Here is a 25,159-nt window from a genome sequence, read left to right on the forward strand (position 1 = left end):
AACCTTAGTCAGAGGGATGACTCAGTAGCCATGGGAAGAATAAGGTCACATGACAGTCCACGTCATTGGTTACAACCACAATGCGGAACACAGGACCGGGGGCCAAATTAGGCAAAGGGGTGAAGGAAGCAATCGTGTGAAATCACTGTAGATTAAATCATCATCGAGTATCCATGATGTCGACGTCAATGGTTCACTGCTCTAAACCTCATCTTCGAAAAAACGGGTTCATAATCTTCTCAGGTGTGTGTATAGGTTGATAAAATGAATTTCTGCTGAAGAAGGCACTATGATAATGTACCAATGAATATGAATGTGAACGCATCCATATCCAGTCAGGTTGTTCCAGCTCTCAAAGATGAGAACGTATGTTTTCTGACATCCCCGTTACCGTGAAGGCGGGCAGGGATTTTGCCCTCTCGCTCTCCTTCGCACACCCTTCCACCCTCAAGTTGGCTGTCAGGCACACACACACACACACACATCCACCCCCACACACACACACACACACACACATCCACCCACACACTTCCATCTCCGTCCTCTCATCCCTCCTGGTCCTTGCTCTCTTCCATCCATCAGAGAGAGCGAGCAGGAAGTTCTCCTCCTCTCGGCAGGTGTGGGTCCTCTGCCGGTCCAGCGTTTCGTCCAAGGAGAAGCGATTAGCCTTATGCTGGCTCAAATCTCATTACCTAGAGCCAGGAGGTTCCACCACAGGATGTGGCCCCACACACAAGCATAGAAGCAGGGGATGATCTCACGCTCCTAGATTACGCCACCAAACAGAGCCAAAATACCACAGAGCTGGCTGGCAGGACTGCCAGATTTCTCCCCCCTATGGCGTTAGCCCTCGTGTTAGCCCTAGCGTTGGCCTACAAGCATATGAGGAGTGACAGCTGAGGGAAGCTCAACCTCTCTTGCCTCTACCAAGGATCCAGTTACAGTGTCATGTGGAACATTCTAGATGTTGTGTGTGCGTGTGTCTTTGTGTGTTTGGCTCCGGCGTCCGATTTGTCAAATCAATGTGAGACGTCTGGTTTACAGTTCACCGGCCTTCCGTGTCAAGGAAGGTGGGCCGCACCGATGTTTTACCCATAAACGCAGGCGGTGTTTTCTTTAAGTGACCCGTGGAAGAGAGAGGGCAACCTCCCTCTGAGGGGCCCAGCGTGGCTCTCCACGCCGTTCCGGCCACCTCCGTCACAGCCGGCGTCCGGGTCGGCCCCCGTGTAACGGGAGCGCTCAGAGGAGTCGCTGGAGTGGAGGTAAGATGGGCCAAAGAGGGGCCAAAGAAGACGTCCGTCACATGAGATCAGAGAGCGCAAGGGAGCGGGGGAGGGGGGGCGGCAGTGTCCGGTGCCTGGAAACCGACGGTAACCGCAAATGTCAGCCTCCCTTTTGTTGACGCACCCCTCCTCTTTCCTCTTTCTCTCGCTCACTTCATCTCTTCTTTCAGGCTACTGCAGTGAGGCCGTTATCAGGAGCGCTGTCGCAGTGAGAAAAAAAAAAACAAGTGTTTTTAAATATTGGATTAAATGTGGCTGACAGTATACCTTCTCACATCCTCGCCTGCGGACAAAAACATGCTGGAACGATCCATTTTGAAAGAGGAAGGAAGAAAACCATCAATACGGAGAACCTGGAAATGTTCTATCATCCAAATAGTCTTAAAAGTTAACTGTATGTCAGTAGGACTAGCTACAGTGCGTGAGTAGGGCTCTGTCAGCGAACGCCCACAGGGAATAACAGGAGGGAGTGTGGGGGGGGGGGGGGGGGGGGGGGGACAGCTCCACAGGAGTCCAACACCCACCTGCCCAAGTCTTCCATTTCACCTCACAGCTATCCTGCTCCACTGTCACAACCATTCTTATACTCTGACTGGCATCTTCAAATCTTTTGTCTGTGTGGGATAAGTGCCATATATATACAGTATACTGTATAATTTAGATACAGGCCTATGTAGTTGGGTTTGTGTCTATCTGCATGTACCTTTCATGCGTCCCACCTTCCCACTGTAAATGCCTGAGTACTGACTGATGTGTGCACAGTCTGACGTGTTCTGTAGCTAATGTGTATTGATGGTCATTCGTGAGATGACTGGAGAGGGAGAGGGCCGTGTTATCAGATCAAACCCATGGGTTGAGCAGATGCACACAGGCAGCTCCCTGGTTACTATGACTACATTGCAGTACTGTGTTATTGGTCACTTCCGGAAACATCCAAAGGCAAGTCAAGGGCAAAAGTAGTATTGGGAAGCATAGGTTGTGGGAAGCAAAACGTGGATGTGGCAATGTATACTGTATATACTTTTTTGATACACTTAAACTATGATATTCTACAACCTCTAGTCTTCCATTGTTATAGACTTACCTGAAGGCCAATGCATAAATGAGTTAGAAAGTGTATTGCTTTCAATTATTATATTTTGGGATGAATGAAATGGCCACATATTTCATGTTCACATTCCTTTTAATGAATATACCTGTCAAAACTATAACACAATACATGTTAAACATGTGCAAGTCCAAAACAGTAAACCTGTGCCATTAAGTCGATATTGCAATGTACTACTTTGAAATATAGCTTTTTAAAATGACCGATAGCAGATATCATGGATTAGACTTGGTTCTCTCTGTGTTCACTTGGCTAGGCCTGCGCGTGTGCGAGCACGCGTCCCAAAGAGGAGTGGGAGAGGGAGGGAGATATCAGCAGAGCCAAGCAAGCCACCAGACCCTGGAGCCGAAAAAGAAAAGAGAACTTACGCAAGACAGAAATATAGCAATCGTATCCCTTTATATGAGCTATCGGCTAATTAAGTCCAACTTAGGTTCGGCTGATGAAGGCGAGCGGCGTGTGCGGAGGCAAACCGAGGGGTTTAGGAACTCGGTGGAAACAAAACAACAAGAGCGGAAAATACGGGATTTGAGAGTGACAATAAAACAACACTCCCCGACAAGTGGACAGATGCCGAGGGAGCAGGCAGAGCAAAGAAAATAGGAAATTAATACATCATCTGCCTCACCCTTCTGCTATTTGACTAGCCAAACGTTGTCAGTCAATTCTGACGGTAACTTCTAACTCAGGAAACAATGAAGACCTAGAAAGGCAGCGAGAAAGAACTCATCAAGTGTCCGAAGAAGCTAGCTAGCAAGCTAGCTCCGCTAGCAAGCAAGCCTAGGCATTTACAGCGAGAAGCTAGCCAGAGCTAGCTTCCGCTAGCCAACAAGCTAACGTCAGCTTGAGAAACGTGTTGTTTTCCAAACAAACTTTTGGTGTTGTTCCCGTAACTCAAAACAGTGAGGGAGTGTTACAGCACTAGAGGGGAAGGGCAGGTTCCCTTTTTGACTTTCCCCCCCTCTTCTCGTTCATCTGAAATGATGGCTGCGGAGGTCAGTAGCGATGAGACGGGTTCGGTCTCGGCAGGGACAGGGGTGGCAGGCAGCGGAGGGCCCGAGACAGCCCTTTTTCCGTTTTATCCCAAACCGAGCAGAGTGCGACTCCCTGATTTGGGACAGGGAACAGGATCAAACCTCCTTCACCCGTCGAACACCTCTCCAGACGCTCTCATCGACATGAGCATGGTTTATTCCGTATCTGGAGGAGATCCTACTGGACCTGGATTATCCGTTACAGGGAGTGGCGGACAAGCAATTATTCTAGGAACAAGCTCAGGGACCGGTGGTTCAATATGCTACTCCCCAACCTCCGAGGGACACGGCAGCCGGATGTCACCCACCTCGGCTGGCTCAGACGGGCCTACAGTCTTCCCCCCATTGCCACCACCACCTCCACCACCCCCAGGCTATGGTGGGCTCGGCACTGTGGATGAAAGCGACTTGCAGGATGGACCGGAAAACGAGGAAGAAGAGGTGGTGTTCCCCCTCTCTGCACCGCCCACGAACCAGTAAGGACATAAATTACTATTACTAGGAGTTCTGAATTGCTCTATTCTATTGTGTATCATGAAATCCACACCTACCATTCATCTGAGTGACGTCTTTACTTGGACCCATTTCCATCATCAAGTTCTATTCAACTTGTTGACTCCAAGTATCTGGCCAGATATTGTGGGGTAATTCTGGCTGAAGTTGCCTACTACAGTAGGTTTATGCCCTACAAGATCCTCCACCCAGTGAGTTGCAAACGCCACACAAAGGTTACCCTGTAATCTGTATACGTTCTTTCACTTTAAATTACTGTGGTATCACGCAGTAAAGTTTGTTTTGGCAGGTCCGCTCATTTACAACTCCAGATGAGTTTTATAATCGATTACACTTTAAAGCAGTGCTGCATTGTCCATTGAAATGAGATATTTGGGGTTCGTTCACAACGTTTTAAATAATTTATACCTGTTCTTTAGCTGGTCTGTTGCATTTTGATCAACGTGCAGGCCTTAGCCGTGTGTGTGTGTGTGCGCACTGGTAAGAGAGAGCATGAAACTCGTTTGTCACAGTCTCATTAGAGAAGTGCTGAGCTCTATCATTTGGGGCCCCATGCTGTGAGATATGGAAGTGACTGGGGCTGGAGTGTGGATTCAGCTCTTATTTTAGCAGCTCCATATCTCCCTGTCAGACTGCAGAGGAAGGGGGAAGGTCCGGGCGCCTCCCTCGCCCTCACAAGTGATGAGCCGCTCCCCTGGATGAGGAGCCCGGCGGAGAACCATCCAACTGGCCCCGCTCCGCCAGCACCTCCGCCCTGACAAACAGGCTGAACACTCAAGCCTTTCCACTCCGTGACTTTTTCCCCCAGGTTTCTTCATGTCTGCCTTTCATTCCACCCCCTTTAGGAAGGGTGCTTATCACCATGGTACCATGTCTGGTTTGCGTACCATTAGCGTCGTCTCACGCTGCAGTGAGAGCCCAGCGTCTCTCAGCCCGCTCCATCAAAGTGGGGGAAGTTTCCGCAACTCTCCGGCTGATGCAACTCGATTGCTTCCTCTGGATGTGTTGTCACGGGGCTTTTAAAGGTGCCTGTGGTTTGTGGGCAGCCGACACAAGGTCACGACCAATTTTGCGACAAATTCGTGCGATTCGCCTCACAACAAGCCATTTGTTTTCAGGTGACCTCATTTCCAATCAACGGTAGGCTAGCCTGTGTTTTGTTTCTTTTGCCGCACATGTTGTCATTGTCATTGCCGGCTTATTATGCGTGTGAGCGTACGAAGAAATAACATTGCTACTGTTCACTCAGGTCTGCTTGCCTAGCAGAACCAACCTGCGTTGTGCCAACATCTACGGAGTCTTCATCCGTCTCCTTGCCTACATAGCAGCCTTTGCTAGCCACTAGCCGACTCTTCACAAGTTCTAAGTTGCTGCCCACAGGCCTATCTGGCACTTCCAGAGCCGGACTTCCTGGCTTCCCTTCACAGGCAGTGTAATGGACACCCCTGGAGGACAGTGTTCACTTGCGAGGACCCCGCCCCTGCAGTGGAACGCTGACCCAGTTAGGGCCCAGGGTCTCCTCCTAGATCTACTCTGACAGACAGGCCTGCTGACTGTAGCCTGGTCTGGGAGCCTGGTCTGAAGCAGTGGTGCTGGCCCCGCAGATGACGCTTAATCTGATTCTACAGGGAGACAGGCAGGCAAGCGCTCGATGCCTCCCAGGGCTGTGTGCTCGAGTCAGCCTGGAGTGAGTGAACTTCACCCCCCAGGGCCAGAATGAACCCAGTGGGTGCTAACATATGATTTGTGGACTGATATGGAAGCTTTCTCTTAGTCTGCCTTCGCCCACTTATTTGTTGAATAACTACATTTGTGGCTTTGTTGTGTGTGTGTATTTTGGCAGGCTAAGAGGGCACCAATGATGTTTTATTGGTTTATTTGTCGACGAAAGTGCTAAAAATTCTCAGTAGTCGGTTTGAGGCGGATACCGGCTTAAGAGGTTTATCAGATGGATTTGTAGCCGCCCCAGTATTCCCCCCTGTGGGTTGGTCAGTAAGAGCCCCGAGGTCACATTCAAGTCCTGGACACATCGAGTATTCCTCGCTGTCGTGTTAGCGAGTGCCCACAAGCAGGGTGGGAAAGCCAGGTGTCGGAGATGGAAAACATTTCCAAAGCTGGGAAAGGGATTCCTCGCCGCTCTCGCCCAGAGAGTGTGACTTTGTCGAGGCTAAACTTAGCCACCGTTGTAGAACGCTCCGAGAGAAGAGAGATTGAGAGGGAGAAGAGGTCCCGCAGTAAAACTCATTTACACCTCTCCTCTATGCAACAGAGCCTCATTCATAAACAGGGCTGGGGATAAGCATTTCACGACTAACGGCCGCTTAGCGGAGAGGAGAGGGGGTGGGAGGGGGGAGACGTCAGGTAGCCTAATGCTGCCCCCTCCCTCCCTCCGCCTCTTAGAAAACACCATCCCTTCGCCGCAGCTAAAACAAACAGCGCAGTGGGAAACGAGCCGTTGATTTCGAGTTTCCACGAAGATTAGAGAGGATTTTTGAGCCGTAAACGATTTCCCCCGAGAAGCAGAGGAAAGGGAGGGAGAGGGCAGAGGAGAAAGAAAAGGGGATGGAGTTGGATTTGAAGATTAGCCCCTCGGCTGTGGGGCATGACGGGGCGGCAGGCTGCAGTGTTCATTGAGCACCCCCGCTTCCTAACGGCCTTTTCGGAGGGACAGGCGGTGCCCGTCAAATCTGAAACGCCGCAAGGAGACGCAGGTGACCTCACTAGCCTTTCACCAACCGTCCTACACTGTCACCTTGCACTTATTAAAGGCAGGATTGTCGTCCCCCCCCCCCCCCCCCCCCCAAAAAAAAAAAAAAAAAAAAACTGGTGATCCCAACAATTAGAATTAGGGGCTTGGAGTGGTGTAGCCTAAGCGTGTGATTTCCTGGACCTAAGTACGATGACGAAATGGCAGCAGTGCGCAGCCTTAACGACTAAAAAGCCAGATTGGCTACTGCCACTCTGAAACAGGATTACCTCTGCGCCCTACAGGCCTGGGACGGCCGTGCCCCGGTCGAGGTGGCGTTCCGGGTGCTCAATTTCCCTCGTCCCAAAAAATTCAAATTGTGACAGTTGGGCCTATACTCATGCCAGCGTCTTGAGTCTGCGACCCCGACCGTCCCAGTCATGTTCGTGCGAGGACACGCGCACCTCTAATCTTTTGCCGTCGCGTTGATAAGGCCCAGCTTTGGGCTTTCCATGCATTTTTCTGCACGTTATGCAACGTCCTGTCATGCCCCTCCAATACCCACCCTGCCTGGCCGCCTCTCTCCTGCATCCTGTTTTCAAGACTCCTGACTTGGGCTCATTGTGGCCTTTGCAGGATCCTCAGAATACTCCACAATGGCTTTGACGACAGGGAGTTGAAGGAATTCTGACAGTAAATAGTGGACCGGGTGCCTGAGGCCACATATTTGCGCTGTCGTCGCAGGTCGGCGCGCGCTTTGGCGCAGTGAAGCCAAACTGTCGGCGCGACGGATTTGAGTTTTGTCGTGCGAAAGAAAAGAAAAAAAGAGATGCGTTAGCGCGGAGGAGTCGGGGCATATTTCACGCTGTACGTTTCAGAATGCTGTTTGGCTCCGTGGCAAGCTGGAGGCTGTCGCAGGGTTTTGGATGCAGATGTAGAGATCTTCGCCAGCTGGGAAGAAGGAACGGAGGAGGCCCGAGGGTTAGCTTTCCTCATTAGCCCTCAATCAATTCCATCTGATAAGAAATGAATGGAGTCCTTTTGGAGGACACGAGTCATGATTCCATGTCTCGTTAAATGGGTCAAAGTGTCATGGAAACCTTCCATGGAATTTTGAGTGTAGAGTTAAAATGACTTTGGGGCAAACATTGCCTATGTTTTTAGTCGTTTTAATCATGTTTCGCTGTGATAATAGTAAAGACTATCTTACCCCACTAAGGCATTGGATTTCGGGGGGGCCTAGTTTACAAGATCTCAAAATTGGATTACTGATCCAGGATCAGGTCCATACCTGACCACATGATCTCATTCATAAAGGTACCACTGATTCTAGATCAGATTGTAGAGTACTGGCCCTTGACTTAAATACACACTGCTGGACTGGAGGCCTATTACACACGACTCTGAGAACCTTACAGTCACTAGAGGGCTATAGTGGGGCCCAATTCAGTGGACGGTATCGCCTGCACACAGAATCTTCCAGAAGCGGTGTTTCTCTGCTTTGGCCCAGTGCCTGTGTGTCCCCTATTACTGTTGTCTCTCCCCCGCCCCGATGGGGGTAGGGCAAGCTCTGACACTCTGTCATGTGTGAAGAATAACAGTTATTTCACAGCTGCTCCTGCTAGCCCTCACTACACACACACACACACACACACACACAAACACCTTTTATTTTCCGCTGTGGAAAGTTTGCTGGAAACAGAAAGATGTGGCTTAATGGGTTAGGGATGTTACATTAGCATAATGGTCGGTTGGTGCATTAAAGCCATGCCGTGTTTTCATTTGAGGCTGTAGTGTTTGTTCATTTACCAAAAGAATGCTGGGGGGGGGGGGGGGGGTTAGCCGGTAAATGAATCTCAGGGTGAAAGGGCTTCACAGCAGGAGGTGTTTCTGTCCATGTACTGGGCTACAAGTGTCTGTGTGTGTTTGTGTGTGTGTGTGTGATGTTTTGAGGTCAGTTGTGTTTGTACATACGGTGAGTTTGTTTCCAAGATGCCACTCCCTTCCCAGCCGGCTCCTAAAACCAGTGTGCTGGATACTCGTGATGCATGGCTTCATTTTAGACTCAGAGAGAGAGACAGACGGAAGAGAGAGAGAGAGAGGGACGGAGAGGGAGAGAGCGAGGGAGAGAGAAAGAGAGAGAGAGAGGGGCATATCCTTCCCCGAGTTCCCTCCTGGATCACGCAGAACGACTCCCGTCTTCTCATCCTGAGAGAAGGAAGCTCTCATCCCTCAGAGCACGCGGACGAGAACACGACGGCCGAGTCCTCCGCGTAATAATCCACAACTCGCTCGGCAGCCACCTCGACATATGGGAGCCCGGGCCAGGCTCCCGGCCAGCCGGCGCTCTCCCCTCACGGACGCTGCTCGCTGACCCCAGACGACAGGGATGACCGCATCGGGGCGGCACGCTCAGCGCGCGGCTTCCGACTTGCGTCCGCTCCGCTCCCCTCTCCCGAGCCCAGGGTCTCCAGCCTCGCGTTTGTCCCAGCAGCAGCAGCCGCAACAGTGGGGAGGAGGACACTCCTCGTGAGAGAGCGCAGGGGGGGGGAAGAGAGAGAGAGAGAGGCAGACCGGGGAGGAGATGCAGCACAGGGCCGACTCAGCGTAAGTTTTGTCTCCCTCCCTCCCTCCCTCTCCCGGTCTTAGGATGGAGGGAGAGGGCGAGTGGTTCTTTGCCCCGTTTTCTCTTTTGAATTTCCGAAGCTCGAGTCGCTTGTTTCATAGCGATTCATCTCAGGGGCCGCGTGTTTTTTGTCTGGCTTCTTTAGAGTGAGGTAAAGTGTTGTTTTTTTTTTGTTTTTTTTAAAGGCTCGTTTGTTTGTTGGTGTATCTGATGATCTGCTGAGGGAAGCCGGAAGGGATAACTGTGAAGTGTATGCACAGTTTTACGAAGCCTTTGTTGAACAAGCATCGTTTCTGCAATGCCTCAAGATAACTTTAAAACGTTTCAAGAAGGCTCCTTGTTAAATTTGTTTGTCATTTTTATTTGTATTTTGAATGAGGAAGTTGTGGTGCAATATTGAACATGTTGCAGTTTTTTTTCTTCTCGGTGAAGAGAGAGACAGTGAGAGAGAGACATAGAGGCACAGAGAGAGAGAGGGAGAAATGGGCTCTGTGTCTCCTGGTTGTCAGCTGGCAGCCCACCTTGGCGCAGGGCTAATGTAAAGCGGGGCCGTTTGGTTCCAGGCTGACTGTGATGAAGAGTGACTCGACGTCCTCCGAGATGTCCCCAACATGGCAGCCTTCATCAGGAGCGCAGAGAGAGGGAGAGAATAAGGGAGGAGGAGGGGGTCCCTTTCAATCAGGTCTCCCTAAACAGAATCTGCTCTCTCTCAATCCCTGAGATATTCCCTGGGAAAACTAGGTCAATTGCTCTGTCTCTCTCTCTCTCTCTCTCTCTCTCTCTCTCTCTCTCTCTCTCTCTCTCTCTCCTTTCATTCCTTCACGACCCCCCCCCCTCTCTCTCTTCCATCCATCCATCCGTCCAGGGCTAAACCACAAACCACAAAGGTCATGTCCTGGGTGCCCTGCAGGCTCCAGTCTGCTCACTGGAGCAGACACTCGGGGCACAAGTGAATTAGTTACTGTCTGGATGTGGCATGCCGCATCTCATGTTTCTTGTATTATAATTCAGGGTGAACAAAATGCCAGTCAAACTCCCAAAAGCTGTTCTGTACATCCTTCTGTGTCACTATCAGTGTCTAATTCCAACAAAAGTAACCATCGTTTGTTCTCCTTAATATGACTTATGATGGAGTGGGATATTTTGGGGATAGTTGAACAGTCCTGTACCGGCCAAATTTGACAGATAGATATTTATACCGAAGACGAGGCCGATTTGTCTTCAGAATACGGCCGGGATTTGCACATAAAGCGATATGTCTTTGCCAACATTCTCCTGAGGTGAAGCGGTGCTCGGTTGTGGCGTCCAGACAAAAACAGCCGTCTGCCAAACCCGTCTGGACAGTGAGCGTGTGAACGGCAGCGTCCTGGGAATAGCCTCGACATCCACCGGATCACGCTTTCAGCCGCCAGCTATTGCCTCGAGCACCGAGGAATGAGATTTGAGTATAACCACAGTAGGGATCTATTTGCATATCTACCTGAAGGGTTTTCTTTCTGTGGAGATTTTTTTTGCTGATTATCGCGCAGGTGCGTTTTGGTGTGACTCTTGACGCCTGTTTCGAGAGGTGTTAATGTCGCACCCCACTGAAGAGGAAGTATCCCTGCTTCTGTCAAATCCGGTAGCTTGTATGACAACCAGTCTCTGTTTGTCTCAGGTTCACCCCCGCCCCCCCCCACCCAGCACCTCCATCCTAGAGACAACCCTCGCTTCCCTCCTCCCCTCAGCCTCGACAGAAAGCGAGCCGCGTTTCGTGTCTGCGCGGCGGTCGGCTTTTAAGTGCATCCCCCCCCCCCCCCCGCGCGCGTTTTCGCTCCGGCGGAAGCCTTCTCGACGCTTCGCTGAACGAAAAGGGCTCGGTTGAGTTTCCTTCCTCTTCTGTGGCATCCACGCTGTTCAGTGGGGAATGCCAGCCCTCAGACTGTGTGTGCGTGCGTGTGTGTTTGTGCAGGGGGGATGCCACAAAGGTCTGCCCCCCCACCCACCCTCAACAACACTGTTACAGGCTGTTAGTTGATAAGATCTGGGGCCTCACAGTTCGATGCGCTCGTCTCTATATCGAATCCCCTCCCCTTTCACTCCGAAACATTTGGTGTCGTCGAGCTTGAACCTTTTTTTTACTATTCAAATAGCTCCACCCCAACCTTCACTTTGTTACTCTGCTGTTAGAAACTTCCGGACCCCTTGACGATCTGCCGCGTTGACTTGATTCGCCACACTGCGCGGCGAACGCTAGAGGAGTCCCGCTCCGGCCAAAACACGCCGTGTCGGTCGGTGCACGAAGGGGGCAGGCGTGCACCGACACGACCAGGCATTCCTCAGCAGGAGAAGAGAACAGCGTCAACAGTCTCTCGTCTCCACCCCCCCCCCACCCTCCCTCAGCACTCACCCTCACCCAGACCTCCTCAAGATACCAGCGAGGCTCCTCACCCATGTCTCTCAGGGCCGCCGTGCGCCCCGTAATGTTGAACCGGTTGGCGGTTGTTGTCGCGCACTGTACGGTTGACTCGCGCCTCGCTGGTTGGTTTGTTTTTTTCTTTTTTTTGGGGGGGTGGTGAGGATGTGTTTGTTCCGCTGCTAATCTCTTTTTAGAAGTCTCTCGGCTTGTTGAGTTACCTCAGACGGGTTGTTGGTAAGCAGGGCGGTGAAACGTTTTTCCAAAAACGTCCACGGCACTGCAGCGCCCAATTTCAAACGAGGACAAACATCTCGGCTGAGTTTCGAGATGTGTGCGATGCAGGCCTGCAGCCCAACTGATGACAGTGCAGGATGCCCAGCGTTTAAACCCAGTTCCTGGACATCTGTCCAGCCCAGCCCAGCTGGCCAGCCCAGCGCACAAAGACAGCCGCAGGGAGATTCCCTCCCCTCTAGGAAGCAGATTTCTGCTCGCTTAGCATTTCTACTCATCTTCCAAACTTTCCCCGTAAATCTTCACGGCTCTGGAGGAGAGAGTCTGGCTCTTTCCAGTGGCTCAGTCTCTCGTTCACAGTGTGTGTGTGTGTGTGTGTGTGTGTGGGGGTGGCCTGGAGCACTTGGGCTGTGACCTCCTTCCCCTCACTGTCAGGCTTAATGAGGGAGTCTGCTAATACTCGGAACTGCTGTAGAGGAGGCCTGCGATTACCCCCACGGGCTGGAAACACGCTGTCACTGTCAGCCAGATGTGGGGTGTTTGGAGCAAACTGTTTTCATCCAACATATGGTTTTCCGTGGAGCTTGTTTTTCAGATTTCAGACGGCCGTGAAGTTATGCGCATTGTGCTGCGTGCCTTAAACAGAGCAGATATGGACTCGACGGAGTGTTGGGAAAAGGCGGAATCCCCTGACAGGTGGAGAGAGCGTTTCCCCAACGGTCTCGTCGCTCTCGCTTCACACTCTTTCTGGCCCTCTCCCCCACTCACTTCATGTTTCCTAACACATACTCTCTCACTGTCTCTCTCCGTCTCTGTCTGTCTCTCTGTCTGTCTGTCTCTCTGTCTGTCTCTCTGTCTGTCTCTCTGTCTGTCTCTCTGTCTGTCTCTCTGTCTGTCTCTCTGTCTGTCTGTCTCTCTGTCTGTCTCTCTGTCTGTCTCTCTGTCTGTCTCTCTGTCTGTCTCTCTGTCTGTCTGCCTCTTTCTCTCTGTCTCTCTCTCTGTCTCCCTCCTTCTCTGACGGCCTCCTGCCTCCCTAATGAATCTAAAGCGCAGGGCCCAGAAAGCAGCAGAGTGAGCGACACCAGAAAACAAACCGCAGCTGACTGACTGACAGACGGAAGGGAGATGCACAAACAGGATGAGGTTGTGGCTTGGATTCAGGTTAGCCTGGTGGGGATGTGAGAGTCTGTATCCTGCTGAGTCAGTGCCGATATTGACAGGTGTGAGCAGGGCACACACACACACACATACAGACAGGCAGGTCAACTGTGAAATATCAGTCATTGTGTACGCCTTGATCGAGATGGATTTCAATTTGGAAAAATCGCCATCACCGTTGATATTCCGTGGTGATGCATCAGGAATGTTTTGCATTGAAAAGGATGTTTGGACCTCGCGTCTCGGGGTTTCTTCCCCGCGTCCATTCCCTTCACGTTAACTAGGCCCCCTCAGATTCTCTGCCCCCGCTCCCTCCTCCCCCGCTCCCTCCAGGTCTCTCCGTCTCGATTCTCCCGTCTACCCCTGAAGCCTGTCTCCACCTCGTCCAAGTCACACACTCCCCCCCTCGCCCTCCTCCTCCATATTCTCTCCATCGCACGCATCCTTCAGCCAGTCCCCGAGCCCCTTCGCAGCCTCTCGCCCAGGGCCCTCTCTCCTTTCCTCTCCTCTCGCCTCTCCTCTCGCCTCTCCTCTCGCCCAGGGCCCTCTCGCCTCTCCTCTCCCTCTCGTCCTCCCGCCTGCCTCCAGACCACTCGACAGACTCCATCGCTCTTATGCTCTTTTTTTTTGTTTTCCTTCTTTTTTGTACTTTGTTTTTTTTCCCTTCTCACAAGTGCAGCCCCTTGCTCCGCTAAGCCAGATGGGAGCCCTCAGAGCGCTCCTGTGAGAAGAGCTTCCGCGGCTCCTCATTCATCTTGCCTCGAGGTGTCCCCCGTCCTCCGCACTGCGCGGCGGCGCCCCCCCCCCCGGCCTAAATCTGAAAGAGCGTGTTAATTCGTAGCCCTCCCTTCCTCCCCTCACCCCATCCGGCAGACCCAGGCGGTTGTTACCTGCTGAAATTTTAACCAGTGTTGTCGGAGGGGCTTGTGTTCAATTCAGGCCGCGGCGAGATTTTAATGGTGAGACGGGAGGCTCTTAAAGGCTTTTAGCTTCTTTTTTAGCTTTATTTTTATTTTTTTACGCTCGGAAGCTCCGCTTTCCGGCTGTTTTAGACGGAATGGCCCGCTCTCTTTAGGGTAGGGCTACTCTCTCACTGACTCTCTCGCTCCTTCGCGCTCCCTCTAAAATCTTAGAGAGTGCCATTTCCCCTGCCGACTCAATATTTTAGAGGGCCTCGGTAATGCTGTCCTTTCCCGCACCTGAAAGACTTTCGAAAGGACGCAATATGATCCACAAAGACACGTTAGGAATAGGTCCTGTTTGCACTTTTCACCCACCGTTCATTTGAGAAGACACGGCCACCGGTCACATTGGCAGGTCCGTCTGTGGCGCTGAAATCCCCAACACGTCAAAGGCCCATACACAGAGGGTTGAGCATGTCAAGACTGAATGTTAGACTAACCACTGAATGACTAGGGGTTGCAGTTGGTAGTTGATAGTTCACTCGGGCTGCAAATGTCAATCAGTGGACGGTGTTCTGGAATGGGCCAACGCAAGGACCAAACGGGATTCTCGAAAAGGTGTTAATGTTTGACTGTGAACGGAACAATCCGGCAGTTTAATGATAGACGGGAGGAGAGGTGGAGCGGGAGTGGATGAGGGAACGCACTTCTGAATGACAGAGCAAGAGGCACGGATTCACGAATTCCGCCGCCGTGCGACTGAATTATCCATGAAGTTCTGGCGGCGTGGAGCGCATGCGACACTTCCGTGGGTGTCCGGGTGATTGTTTCTGGAGCGCGTGGGGGGTCGCCTGGGTGTCGGGCGTTCCAGAGTGTGCGGGCTTGGCTGTGGGAACGGCACGCGCGTGTGTTTGTGTGCGTCTGCCAAACTCTCTCTGTCTTCTCTCGCATGGATAACCTGAAACCCAGCATGTCAAGATTTGTATTAAACATAGCTGTCTTTCTCTCCATCTCTCTCCTATTCCCCCCCCTCTTTTCTTCCCCCCCCCCCCCTCTCTCTCTCTCTCTCTCTCTCTCTCTCTCTCTCTCTCTCTCTCTCTCTCTCTCTCTCTCTCTCCCTCTCTCTCTCTCTTTCTCCCCTCTCTCTCTCGCCTCTCTCTTTCTCTCTCTCTCTCTCTCTCACCACTCTCTCTCTCTCTCTCACCACTCTCTCTCTCACCACTCTCTCTCTCACCACTCTCTCTCTCACCACTCTCTCTCTCTCTCTCCCTCTCACCACTCTCTATGTCTCTCTCCCTCCTCCCTCTCTCCCTCCCTCAGGTGGTACCATGGGAAGCTGGACCGCACCATAGCAGAGGAGCGCCTGCGGCAGGCGGGGTCCCCGGGCAGCTACCTCATCAGGGAGAGCGACCGGCGGCCCGGCTCCTTCGTCCTGTCCTTCCTCAGCATGACCAGCGTGGTCAACCACTTCAGGTCAGGACGCAGCGCGCGCCTCCACACACCACACACACACACACACGCTCGCACACAAAGCAGTTCACACAGACGTTAAAGAGGATATGGATCCTGTGGCGGGGGAGGAGTGTGGGCGGCGAGGGGGGGGAAGGTGCTCTCTGACAGTGAGCTGTGTGTGTGTGTGTGTGGGCGGACCTGAACCAAAAGGGAGAGAAGACGGTGACAACAATGCCCCGTGTCTTGTTACCCGCACAGACACAGACAGGATATTAGACCCCCCCCCCCCTGCTGCTCCCCCCGCTGCTCCCCCGCCCCCTCATGTTGGCATTCGACATCCCACCAGACACTCATGTTCATGTTCGCTCCCATTAGCCCCACAACAGCGCTCGCCCACGCACGACACCTGGACGCGAGCTCGGCTTTCCTCCTCCCCCTCTCTGTCCCTCGTGTCTCTCTCTCTCTCTGTCTCCCTCTCTCTCTCTCTCCTTATCTGTCTGTCTTTGTCTCCTGTCTCTCTGTCTCTCCTTCTCTCTCTCTATCTCATTCTCTATCTCATTCTCTATCTCATTCTCGCTCATTCAATCTCATTCTCTCTCTCCTCCTTCTCATTCTCTCTCTCCCTTTCTCTCTCTCTGTTAAAATATCTTCACTCCAACAATGCGACAGCGTGATGCAGCACGAGGGATCCCTCCCCTCACCCAAGCCTTCCCTCGCCGCCTCATCCAGGCCTGTTCGTAAGGCCCAGCCAATGGTGAGAGGGTGACATCATCTCCCCCTCCCCCCCTGGCCGGAGTAGAAAGGTGATCTCATGGAGGGCTGGGAGGAAGAGACCTCGTCCGGAAGGTCACAGGAGCAGCCAGGTCGCTCCTCTCTTACGGACGAAGGAAGAAACGTCCTTGAGCAACATGTCAGCACCAGCGCTAGCAGGGCGCAGTCAATTACGCCGGAATCCCAGTTCCCACTCAACAGATGAGCAGGGATTTAGGATTATGGACTCCCTCATCGCTGGCTGCTTTACTGGCTGTCTGGCTGGCCTGCCTCACTGGCTAAACCAACCCGAGTGCCAGCCAATCACGTCACCCTCATCATTTACTGGAACAATTTCAAGGAGCTCATCTGCAGCACTGAAGAGACTATTATCTGATGAGTCACGGGCATTTAGAGCACGTCTGCCTTTGTTTCATGGATCTCAGGGCAATGCACAATATTTTATTGCCCGGCCGGCCCTTTTGCCTCTCGAGTGCTCTCGGCGCGTGCAGTATTGTGTTAGCCTAGCGCCAAGGCTTTGACCTCCTCACCGTTTAGCCTTATCTAGAGAGGGGTTTTCTCCTCCCAAATACACTTCATTGTCACAATGTAATTACCTCTCTTTCTCTCTCTCTCTCTGTCTCTCTCTCTGTCTCTGTCTCTCTGTGTCTCTCTCTCTCTCTGCCTCTCTCTCTGCCTCTCTCTCTCACCCCCCACCCCGACAGGATCATCGCCATGTGCGGGGACTACTACATCGGCGGGCGGCGGTTCTCCTCCCTCTCGGACCTGATTGGTTATTACAGCTACGTGTCGTGCCTGCTGAAGGGCGAGAAGCTGCTGTCCCCGGTGGCGCCGCCTGAGGTGAGGCCTCGCCCACCGACTCCCCGCAGCCCCGCCGGGGGCACAGACTCCCACAGCGGCCCAATAGCTTCTCTTACTTCCCGTAGGCCGCGGTTTCTAACGAGAAACAGCCCCTCCACACCCGAATGAACGCGCGGAGGGGGGTGTGGGAGGCCGGAAAGATCTTCAGATGAATGATATGTTGAGGACGGGGCGGGAAGGGGAGATGCCAATTACTGTGAGACTTTGGTGAGGGCCCGTGGGGGGTATTGAGTGTGCTGTTAAATCTCTCGCTGTGCGTGTTTCTGTGTGTTTTCAGCCCGTAGAAGACAGGAGGAGAGTGAGAGCCATCCTTCCATACACCAAAGTACCAGAAACCGATGAGATCAGGTGAGACCTAATATCTTGGCTCACATCGCTGTGTGTGTGCGCGCGCACGGCGCGCGCCTTTAATCCGACATCTTCTCTCTTGACAGTTGCTCATCCAACCAGTTAGCTTCAGTGCAGAGTCCTCGCTAGTTTCTGGCACTACCTTGCCTCATGCATGAGTGAGCCGGATCACAAACTGCATACCTGTAGGAGAAAAAAAGAGGCGGCAGCTATTCCTTTTGCCCGGAACACCAGGGAGCGCATCGCTCGCCTCGTTCCCCGTTCCCTTCCAGAAACATCCTCGTCAAGGCGGATCCCTGACACGGCAGCCTTGTATCCTTCCTCCCAGACGTGAGAAACATCTGCCTGAAGCCAAGTCTTCCCTCTGAAGCATGACCCCGCCGTCACTTAGAGCGCAAGCTTCTTCTCGGGGAGTCTGGTCACGTGGAAACGCCTGTTTCTCACAGCTCTGAAGAGACACCCGCTGGTGGAGCTTGGGTACTGCAAGAGCCGCGAGGCAAATTCCCCCCCCCCCCCAAACGGTTGAGTTGGAAGCTTATGCACAGTTGACACGCGATCTTGAAACATTTGAGGGGCCCGTGAGGTTTGTCGACTGAAGCCCCTTGCTATTCGTCTCGTGTGAACACAAACTCAAACGGTCTGTGCCCAGCGTTTGTGTGCGCTCACCCCCGAGGTCGGTCTTTTGAATAGCACATCGGAAATTCTTCACTGGCCGTGTCTGTTCTGTGTATCTGGCATCGGTTATTTATACTCCTCCCCGTCATTTCTAAACCCTAACACGTGTGCATGTGTGTACTCTGACCCCCCCCCCCCCCCTCCTGCAGCTTCCTGAAAGGGGACATGTTTATCGTTCACAATGAACTGGATGACGGCTGGATGTGGGTGGCCAACGTACGCACGGAGGAGCAGGGCCTCATCGTGGACGACCTGGTGGAGGAGGTGGTGAGTCCCTCCGCCTCCGCCCCCCTGCCCCCGGCCTCCTGTCGCCCTGGCCTCAGGTCACCGTGACGTCAGGCTCTGGTCCCCGGTCACCAGGTTCACTTTTGGCCTGTGGGGGTTTTCGAGATGTGCAGATATTTGTTCAGCTGGTAGCATCCGTATTTGTATAGTTCATTTATTTATCTGTTTTTGTTGTTTGTCTCCAGGGGCGGGAGGAGGACCCACACGAGGGGAAAATGTGAGTCCCGAGCATGCTCAGTTTGCTCACTAATGGGGGGGGGGGGGGGGGGGGGGGGTTAAATGTTTGTGGATTTAAATCATCTAGCTCTCCTCAGTAGGACAGACTCATGAATGGTAAAAAGGTTTGCTCATATTTTGTCTGTCTCTGTCTCTCTGTCTGTCTCTCTCTCTGTCTCTGTCTCTCTCTCTGTCTCTCTCTCTCTCTCTGTCTCTCATGTTTCCCGCTGTCTCTCTCCCTGGTTCTGCTTCACAGCTGGTACCACGGGAAGATCAGCAAGCAGGAGGCCTACAACCTGCTCATGACAGGTACCGCTCCTGTCCACCAAACATCCACCTGTCCAGCAGTCCTCCATGTTACCACTGGCACTGATTTCAAACCTCTCTCTCTCTCTCTCTCTCTCTCTCTCTCTCTCTCTCTCTCTCTCTCTCTGTATCTCTGTGTCTCTCTCTCTGTGTCTCTCTCTCTCTGCCTCTCTCTCTCTGTCTCTCTCTCTCTCTCTCTGCCTCTCTCTCTCTCTCTGCCTCTCTCTCTCTCTCTCTGTCTGCCTCTCTCTCTCTCTCTCTGCCTCTCTCTCTCTCTCTCTCTCTGCCTCTATCTCTCTCTCTCTCTGCCTCTCTCTCTCTCTCAGTTGGCCAGGTGTGTGGTTTCCTGGTGCGTCCGTCTGACAACACGCCCGGAGACTACTCCCTCTTCTTCCGCACCAATGAGAACATCCAAAGATTTAAGATATGCCCCACCCCCAACAACCAGTACATGATGGGAGGGAGGTACTATAACCGGTAGGTGGTTTACACAGCCTGTGGCAGTACACTTTCCACCTTCCACTATGTTGAAATAATGATCCAAGTATTTTTGCAAGTGTCATTTCTCATGACCAGACATGCCGATGATCCTTGTTTACGAGATAGGACTCTCCGATAGGATTGTAAGTTGTGATTAAAAGCTTTCTCCTTTTTCCTGTTCCCGGCAGGGTCGATGACATCATAGACCATTATAAGAAGGAACAGATCGTGGAGGGATACAACCTGAAGGATGCTGTCTCCGTGCAGGTACGCCCAGGGTCCTAGCGCCTGCCTGGTCCAGGCCTGCTGGATGGGGATGGGAACAGGAGGTGAAAGCGCGGCGCAGCGAGCGTGTCGCGGTGTTCAGTCGTAATCGTTCTGTTTCTACCGGTTTCCAGCACCAGGAACAAGTCCTCTCTGACCTCGTGGACGGGAAGGAGATTTATAACACTATCAGACGGAAAACGAAAGACGCTTTCTACAAAAACATCGTCAAGAAAGGCTACCTCCTATTCAACAAAGGTCAGCCCCCCCCCCCCGCCCCCCCCATGTCTTTTTGCTTACTTTTGACTGTCTTTCGACCTCCCTATCAATGACTCTCTCCCTCACTCACCCTCTCCCTCACGCCCCGCCCCGCCAGGCAAAGGCAAGCGATGGAAGAACCTGTACTTCATCCTGGAGGGCAACGACGCCCAGCTCATCTACTTTGAGAGTGAGAAGCGTGCCACCAAACCCAAGGGGCTGATCGACCTGAGCGTGTGCTCCGTCTACGGCGTGCACGACAGCATGTTTGGCAGGTGAGACGGCCCCCCCACCCGCCACAGACGGAACACGGGCTGGATGATGGGACGACGTGAACTTCTCTTTCCTCTGTCTCGCAGGCCAAACTGTTTCCAGATTGTGGTGCAGCACTTTAGCGAGGAGCAATACATCTTCTACTTTGCAGGGGAGACTCCCGAACAGGCTCAGGTTTGCATTGACCTTCTCTCTCTTGCTCTCTTTCTCCCACGCAAACCCACACACACACTGTCTCCCCTTATCTCCTGCAAGGTTTTAGATTGATCAGAGCCTCCCAGTTTCACCATGCTCTCTCTCTGTCTCTGTCTCTCTCTCTGTCTCTTTGTCTCTCTCTCTCTGTCTCTCTCTCTGTCTTTCTCTCTCTCTCTCTGTCTGTCTGTCTCTCTGTCTCTCTGTGTTTCTGACAGGACTGGATGAAGTGCCTGCAGACGTTCTGCAGTAACCTCCGCAAACCAACACAGCCCACGCCCAACAAGAGACTCAGACAGGTACGCGCACGCGCCCTCGCACACACACACACACACACCGTGCAGCTGCTCAGCGAGTCATCCCTGTTGTGTGTGTGTGTGTGTGTGTGTGTGTGTGTGTGTGTTGTGTGTCAGGTGAGCAGTCTGGTTCTGTATGTGGAAGAGGCCCACAAGCTGCCCGTCAAGCACTTTGCCAGCCCCTACTGCAACATCCACCTCAACAACGTCCAGGTGGCCAAGACCCACCCCCGCGACGGCCAGAACCCCGTCTTCACCGAGGAGTTCATCTTCGAGTGAGTCCGCCCCCGGCTCCCGCCCCCTGGGTCAGGGACGCAGGGTTTCAAGCTGGAGAAACAGGACGCCTCTGTGGGCTTTGGTCTCAACTTTGTCTTTGTCTCTCTCTCTTTCTCTCTCTCTCTCTCTCTCTCTCTCTCTCTCTCTCTCTCTCTCTCTCTCTCTCTCTCTCTCTCTCTCTCTCTGTGTGTCTGTGTCTCTCTCTCCTCTGGCAGTGACCTGTCCAGTGAAATCAACAGGTTTGAGATCAGCCTGTGCAACAAGACGAAGAAGAGCAAGGAGTGTGACATCCGTGAGTCCTCCGGTCCTCTCTCACATGTCGGCCCAGTACTCCCAACGACCGGTTTCCAACCAACTCACAACTATCCCCTCCCTCCCTCCCTCCCTCCCTCCCTCCCTCCCTCCCTCCCTCCCTCCCTCCCTCCCTCCCTCCCTCCCTCCCTCCCTCCCTCCCTCCCTCCCTCCCTCCCTCCCTCCCCCCCTCCCTTCCCTCCCTCCCTCCCTCCCTCCCTCCCTCCAGTGTTCATGCGCTGCCAGCTGAGCCGCCTCCAGAAGGGCCAGATGATCGACGAGTGGTTCCCCCTCAGCTCCTACGTCCCCCTGAAGGGCATCGAGCCGGGGAGCCTGCGGGTGCGCGCCCGCTACTCCATGGAGAAGATCATGCCCGAGGAGGAGTACAGCGAGTTCAAAGAGGTGCCACGCCCAACCCCCCCTCCCCCTCCCCCTCCACACGCACGCACGCTGGTGCACAGGGGACAGGGGGGGGGTCGGCCTTTCTAGACTTAACCGTGTTTTCTTCTTTGTTCTGTGTGTGCGTGCGTGGGCTTGTGTGGATTCTTGTTTGCTCTGCGTGTGTGTTTGCTCTGTGTGTGTGTGTGCGTGTGCGTGCCCCCCAGCTGGTCCTGCTGAAGGAGTTCCATGTGATCTACGCTCTGGCCCACGTGTGCGGGCAGGACCGCACCCTGCTGGCCAGCATCCTGCTGCGCATCTTCAGACACGAGAAGACGGAGGCGCCCCTGCTGCGGACCCTCAACGACCGGGAGATCAACATGGAGGGTGGGTCGCGCGCACACACACGCACACCAGCGGGCACGCTCGCGTTCACAAGCAGTACACACACCCCCTCTCACACGGAACGACTCGCAAGAATCCGCCCCCGGGCTGTGTACACGTGTTCAACACACACCCCAGGCCGAATCCCGAGTCTCCGAGTGACGCGCACACACACACACACACCAAGCGAGCGACAGGGTTGTGTGAGAGGTGCGGTAGTGTGTGACTGTCCTCCCCTCCCGATTCCAGACGAGGCCACCACTCTGTTCCGGGCCACCACGCTGGCCAGCACCCTGATGGAGCAGTACATGAAGGCCACGGCCACGCCCTTCGTCCACCACGCCCTCAAGGACTCCATCCTGAAGATCATGGAGAGCAAGCAGTCCTGCGAGGTACGGCGACGACCACGACACACACACTGACACACGCGCGCCATGTCGGATAGCAGGTCTTGACGTTTTTCCAGTTTCTTTTTCAATGTTTTCAAACACAACTTCTGTGTTTGTGGGCACTTTAGCGATGGTACATTCTGTTTTTTTATTTAAGTATTTCTTATTTCTGCTGCTCCTTATAGGATAGCACGTTGTGTTAGAAGGCATTGTGTAACTTGTCAGCGCTGCAGAAGGCCAGTGTGTGGACAGAGCAGGAAGGTGTTTAGTGTAACCTCTCTCTGTCTGTCTCTCTCTCTCTCCTCCCCTGTGCAGCTGAACCCCTCCAAGCTGGAGAAGAACGAGGACGTGAACCTGAACCTGGCCCACCTCCTCAACATCCTGTCTGAGCTGGTGGAGAAGATCTTCATGGCTGCTGAGATCCTGCCACCGTAAGCAGTCTCTCTCTCTCTCTCTCTCTCTCTCTCTCTCTCTCTCGCGCACACACTAGTTCTAACATTGCAACATATGCAGGACCCTAAAACCCCTCATCATCCCATTCCCTGCCCCCCCCCCCCTGCTTGTCTCCAGGACTCTGAGGTTCATCTACGGCTGCCTGCAGAAGTCCGTGCAGCAGAAGTGGCCAGCCAACACCACCATGAGGACCCGCGTGGTCAGGTAAGGACCGGCCGCCTCACTCCGCCACGACCGCGCACGCCGCCGCTTTCACACCGGGCGGCGCCTGTTCCCCTGACTTTAACCTTTGACCTCGTATGAACCCCCCCCAGTGGCTTTGTGTTCCTGCGCCTCATCTGCCCCGCCATCCTCAACCCCAGGATGTTCAACATCATCGCCGGTGAGTCTCCGCCCCCCCTCGCGGGGGCGCGTCAGGTCCCGTTCGAATGCCGCGGCCCTTTTAGAACGAGCCGAGATTGACGCGCCTGTGGCGTTCCCCTGTTCCCAGACCCGCCCTCCTCCACCGCGGCCCGCACCCTCACCCTGGTGGCCAAGTCGGTCCAGAACCTCGCCAACCTGGTGGAGTTTGGTGCCAAGGTACGGACCCCAGGACTGCACCCCTGCTTCAAGTCGTCTTCACGAGCAGGGTCCTTCACCTGTTTCCGAGTGGAGGGATGTTAGCGAGTCACATGGTGACGGGTGTTTGTCTCTCTGTGTCCAGGAGCCCTACATGGAAGGAGTCAACCCCTTCATCAAGAACAACAAACACAGGATGATCATGTTTCTGGATGAGTTAGGGGTAAGGCGGTTTCTCTCCAAGCGCCGCCAAGCCGAGTGCCACACCTGTGATATTTGTCAATCAGGAGAAACGTGTGTGTGCGATTCACCCCGCTCCTCCTCCTTCCAGAACGTTCCGGACCTCCCAGAAGTCACCGAGCACTTTAGGACGGACCTGTCCCGCGACCTGGCGGCGCTGCACGAGGTGTGCGCCACGCACTCGGACGAGCTCCGCACCCTGAGCAACGAGCGGGGGGCCCAGCAGGTCAGTCTGTCCCCCGGCCCCCGCCAGACCCCCCTCTCCCCTCAGAGCCGGCCGAGGGGACCTTCAGTGCTTCCCATTCCCGTTTTCCTGGGGACTATTTCCAACGCTGCGGCGCCCCTTCTGAGAGCTTGTTTTCCTGTCACACCGTGACGGAGGCCTTCGCCAGCTTGTGTTTTCTCCTCTGGGTCTTATTCCCGTGTCGTCGTCCGGTCATTCCTTCCTGTTTCTGACATCCTCGTTGTGTCCCCCTCTCTCTCTCTCTTCTTCTGTCTCCCTCTTCCTCTCTCTCTGTCTCTGTCTCCCTCTCTCTCTCTCCTTCTGTCTCCCTCTTCCTCTCTTTCTCTCTCTCTCTCTCTCTCTCTCTCTCCTTCTGTCTTCTGCAGCACGTGTTGAAAAAGCTGTTGGCCATCACCGAGCTCCTGCAGCAGAAACAGACTCACTATGCCATGTCCAACAGCAACAGGTAGTAGCACACTCCTCCTCCCTCCCTCCATCCCTCCTCCGTCTCCCCGGGAGACGCACGGCGGGACCCGGCATGCTCCACCCTCATCACCATGGCAACACCCCCACTACCACCGCCGCCGCCCCCCTCCCTCCCTGCCCATCCCCCGTCCCCTCCTTCACCATCGCCACCAGAACTATGCAGCAGCAGGATGACGTTTCTTTCGCTTCTCGGTCGCTCCTCCTCTCACCTGCACCGTGTTCATGATTCGAACGGCACGGGGGCCTTGTATCATTCCCTTCCTCATGAGGGTCCAGGAATTGCTCGAGAAAATAAAGAATAATTGCAACTCTTTACGTACCCAAGATGTGTGTCCTGACAGCACAGGTTGCCAAAGTGTCCCCCCCCCCTTCCCCCTCTGTTAAGTATGATGTCAGCTCACTGACATAAAGCTAGTCCTCTGTTTTCTTATAACTGGATTATGAGCAATAATGCTTTTTATACTGTAATTTGTGACTGATTTATTTGATGGTCGTGACAATATCCACCAAGTGCTGAAACTAGTATTTCCTTTGTTTCTTTATTTTCTCCTTTTCTTTGTATTTTAGATTGGAAAAATTCTTGCATAAAGTATGGTTATTTTATATCAAAAATAAATTCTCTTGCTGGAATCATGAGTATATAATTGAGACAAACAGAATTTTTCCAATTTATCACCCATTTTGATTTGTTTGTTTGGTTCAGTCTTCCTTCTCAATGCCAGACAAGAGACATAATCACAGAAACCAAGTTAATGAGTGTTTACAGCAGTGGCTCTTTGAATAGTACAGACATGTATCAGACATGCATGCACTTATTAAAACGTTCTTTTGTAATGTAGATGGAGTCATTTATTTTCCTAGGGAG

The 25,159-nt window shown here is 53.3% G+C and overlaps 1 protein-coding gene across 1 annotated transcript; it reads left to right on the forward strand.

Annotated features, from left to right (window-relative positions):
- Positions 1 to 2,677: 2,677 nt before the first annotated feature.
- LOC146232797 (ras GTPase-activating protein 1-like) lies at positions 2,678 to 25,132 on the forward strand. The gene is made up of 25 exons (XM_084690318.1): positions 2,678 to 3,901; positions 15,260 to 15,412; positions 16,867 to 17,002; positions 17,301 to 17,371; positions 18,196 to 18,313; positions 18,517 to 18,548; positions 18,804 to 18,856; positions 19,180 to 19,330; positions 19,522 to 19,600; positions 19,732 to 19,855; positions 19,974 to 20,130; positions 20,215 to 20,302; positions 20,539 to 20,619; positions 20,734 to 20,891; positions 21,108 to 21,184; positions 21,413 to 21,585; positions 21,789 to 21,948; positions 22,195 to 22,337; positions 22,650 to 22,765; positions 22,905 to 22,991; positions 23,102 to 23,169; positions 23,278 to 23,366; positions 23,491 to 23,568; positions 23,677 to 23,811; positions 24,195 to 25,132. Exons 1-25 carry the CDS (start codon positions 3,372 to 3,374, stop codon positions 24,276 to 24,278), a joined length of 3,141 nt encoding a protein of 1,046 aa, XP_084546444.1. The 5' UTR covers positions 2,678 to 3,371; the 3' UTR covers positions 24,279 to 25,132.
- The last annotated feature ends 27 nt before the right edge of the window (positions 25,133 to 25,159 follow it).

This window comes from Hypomesus nipponensis, chromosome 24 (assembly GCF_054491055.1).
Source record: "Hypomesus nipponensis isolate SF chromosome 24, ASM5449105v1, whole genome shotgun sequence".
Lineage (NCBI taxonomy): Eukaryota > Metazoa > Chordata > Actinopteri > Osmeriformes > Osmeridae > Hypomesus > Hypomesus nipponensis.

What these genes read in the sequence shown, in the direction of transcription:
- LOC146232797 (XM_084690318.1), top strand. Translation starts at nt 3,372, where the DNA reads ATGATGGCTGCGGAGGTCAGTAGCGATGAGACGGGTTCGGTCTCGGCA. An exon ending in ACGACCTGGTGGAGGAGGTG is followed by an intron (nt 18,314 to 18,516) that starts GTGAGTCCCTCC and finishes GTTTGTCTCCAG; the next exon opens with GGGCGGGAGGAGGACCCACA. An exon ending in CCAACAAGAGACTCAGACAG is followed by an intron (nt 20,620 to 20,733) that starts GTACGCGCACGC and finishes GTTGTGTGTCAG; the next exon opens with GTGAGCAGTCTGGTTCTGTA.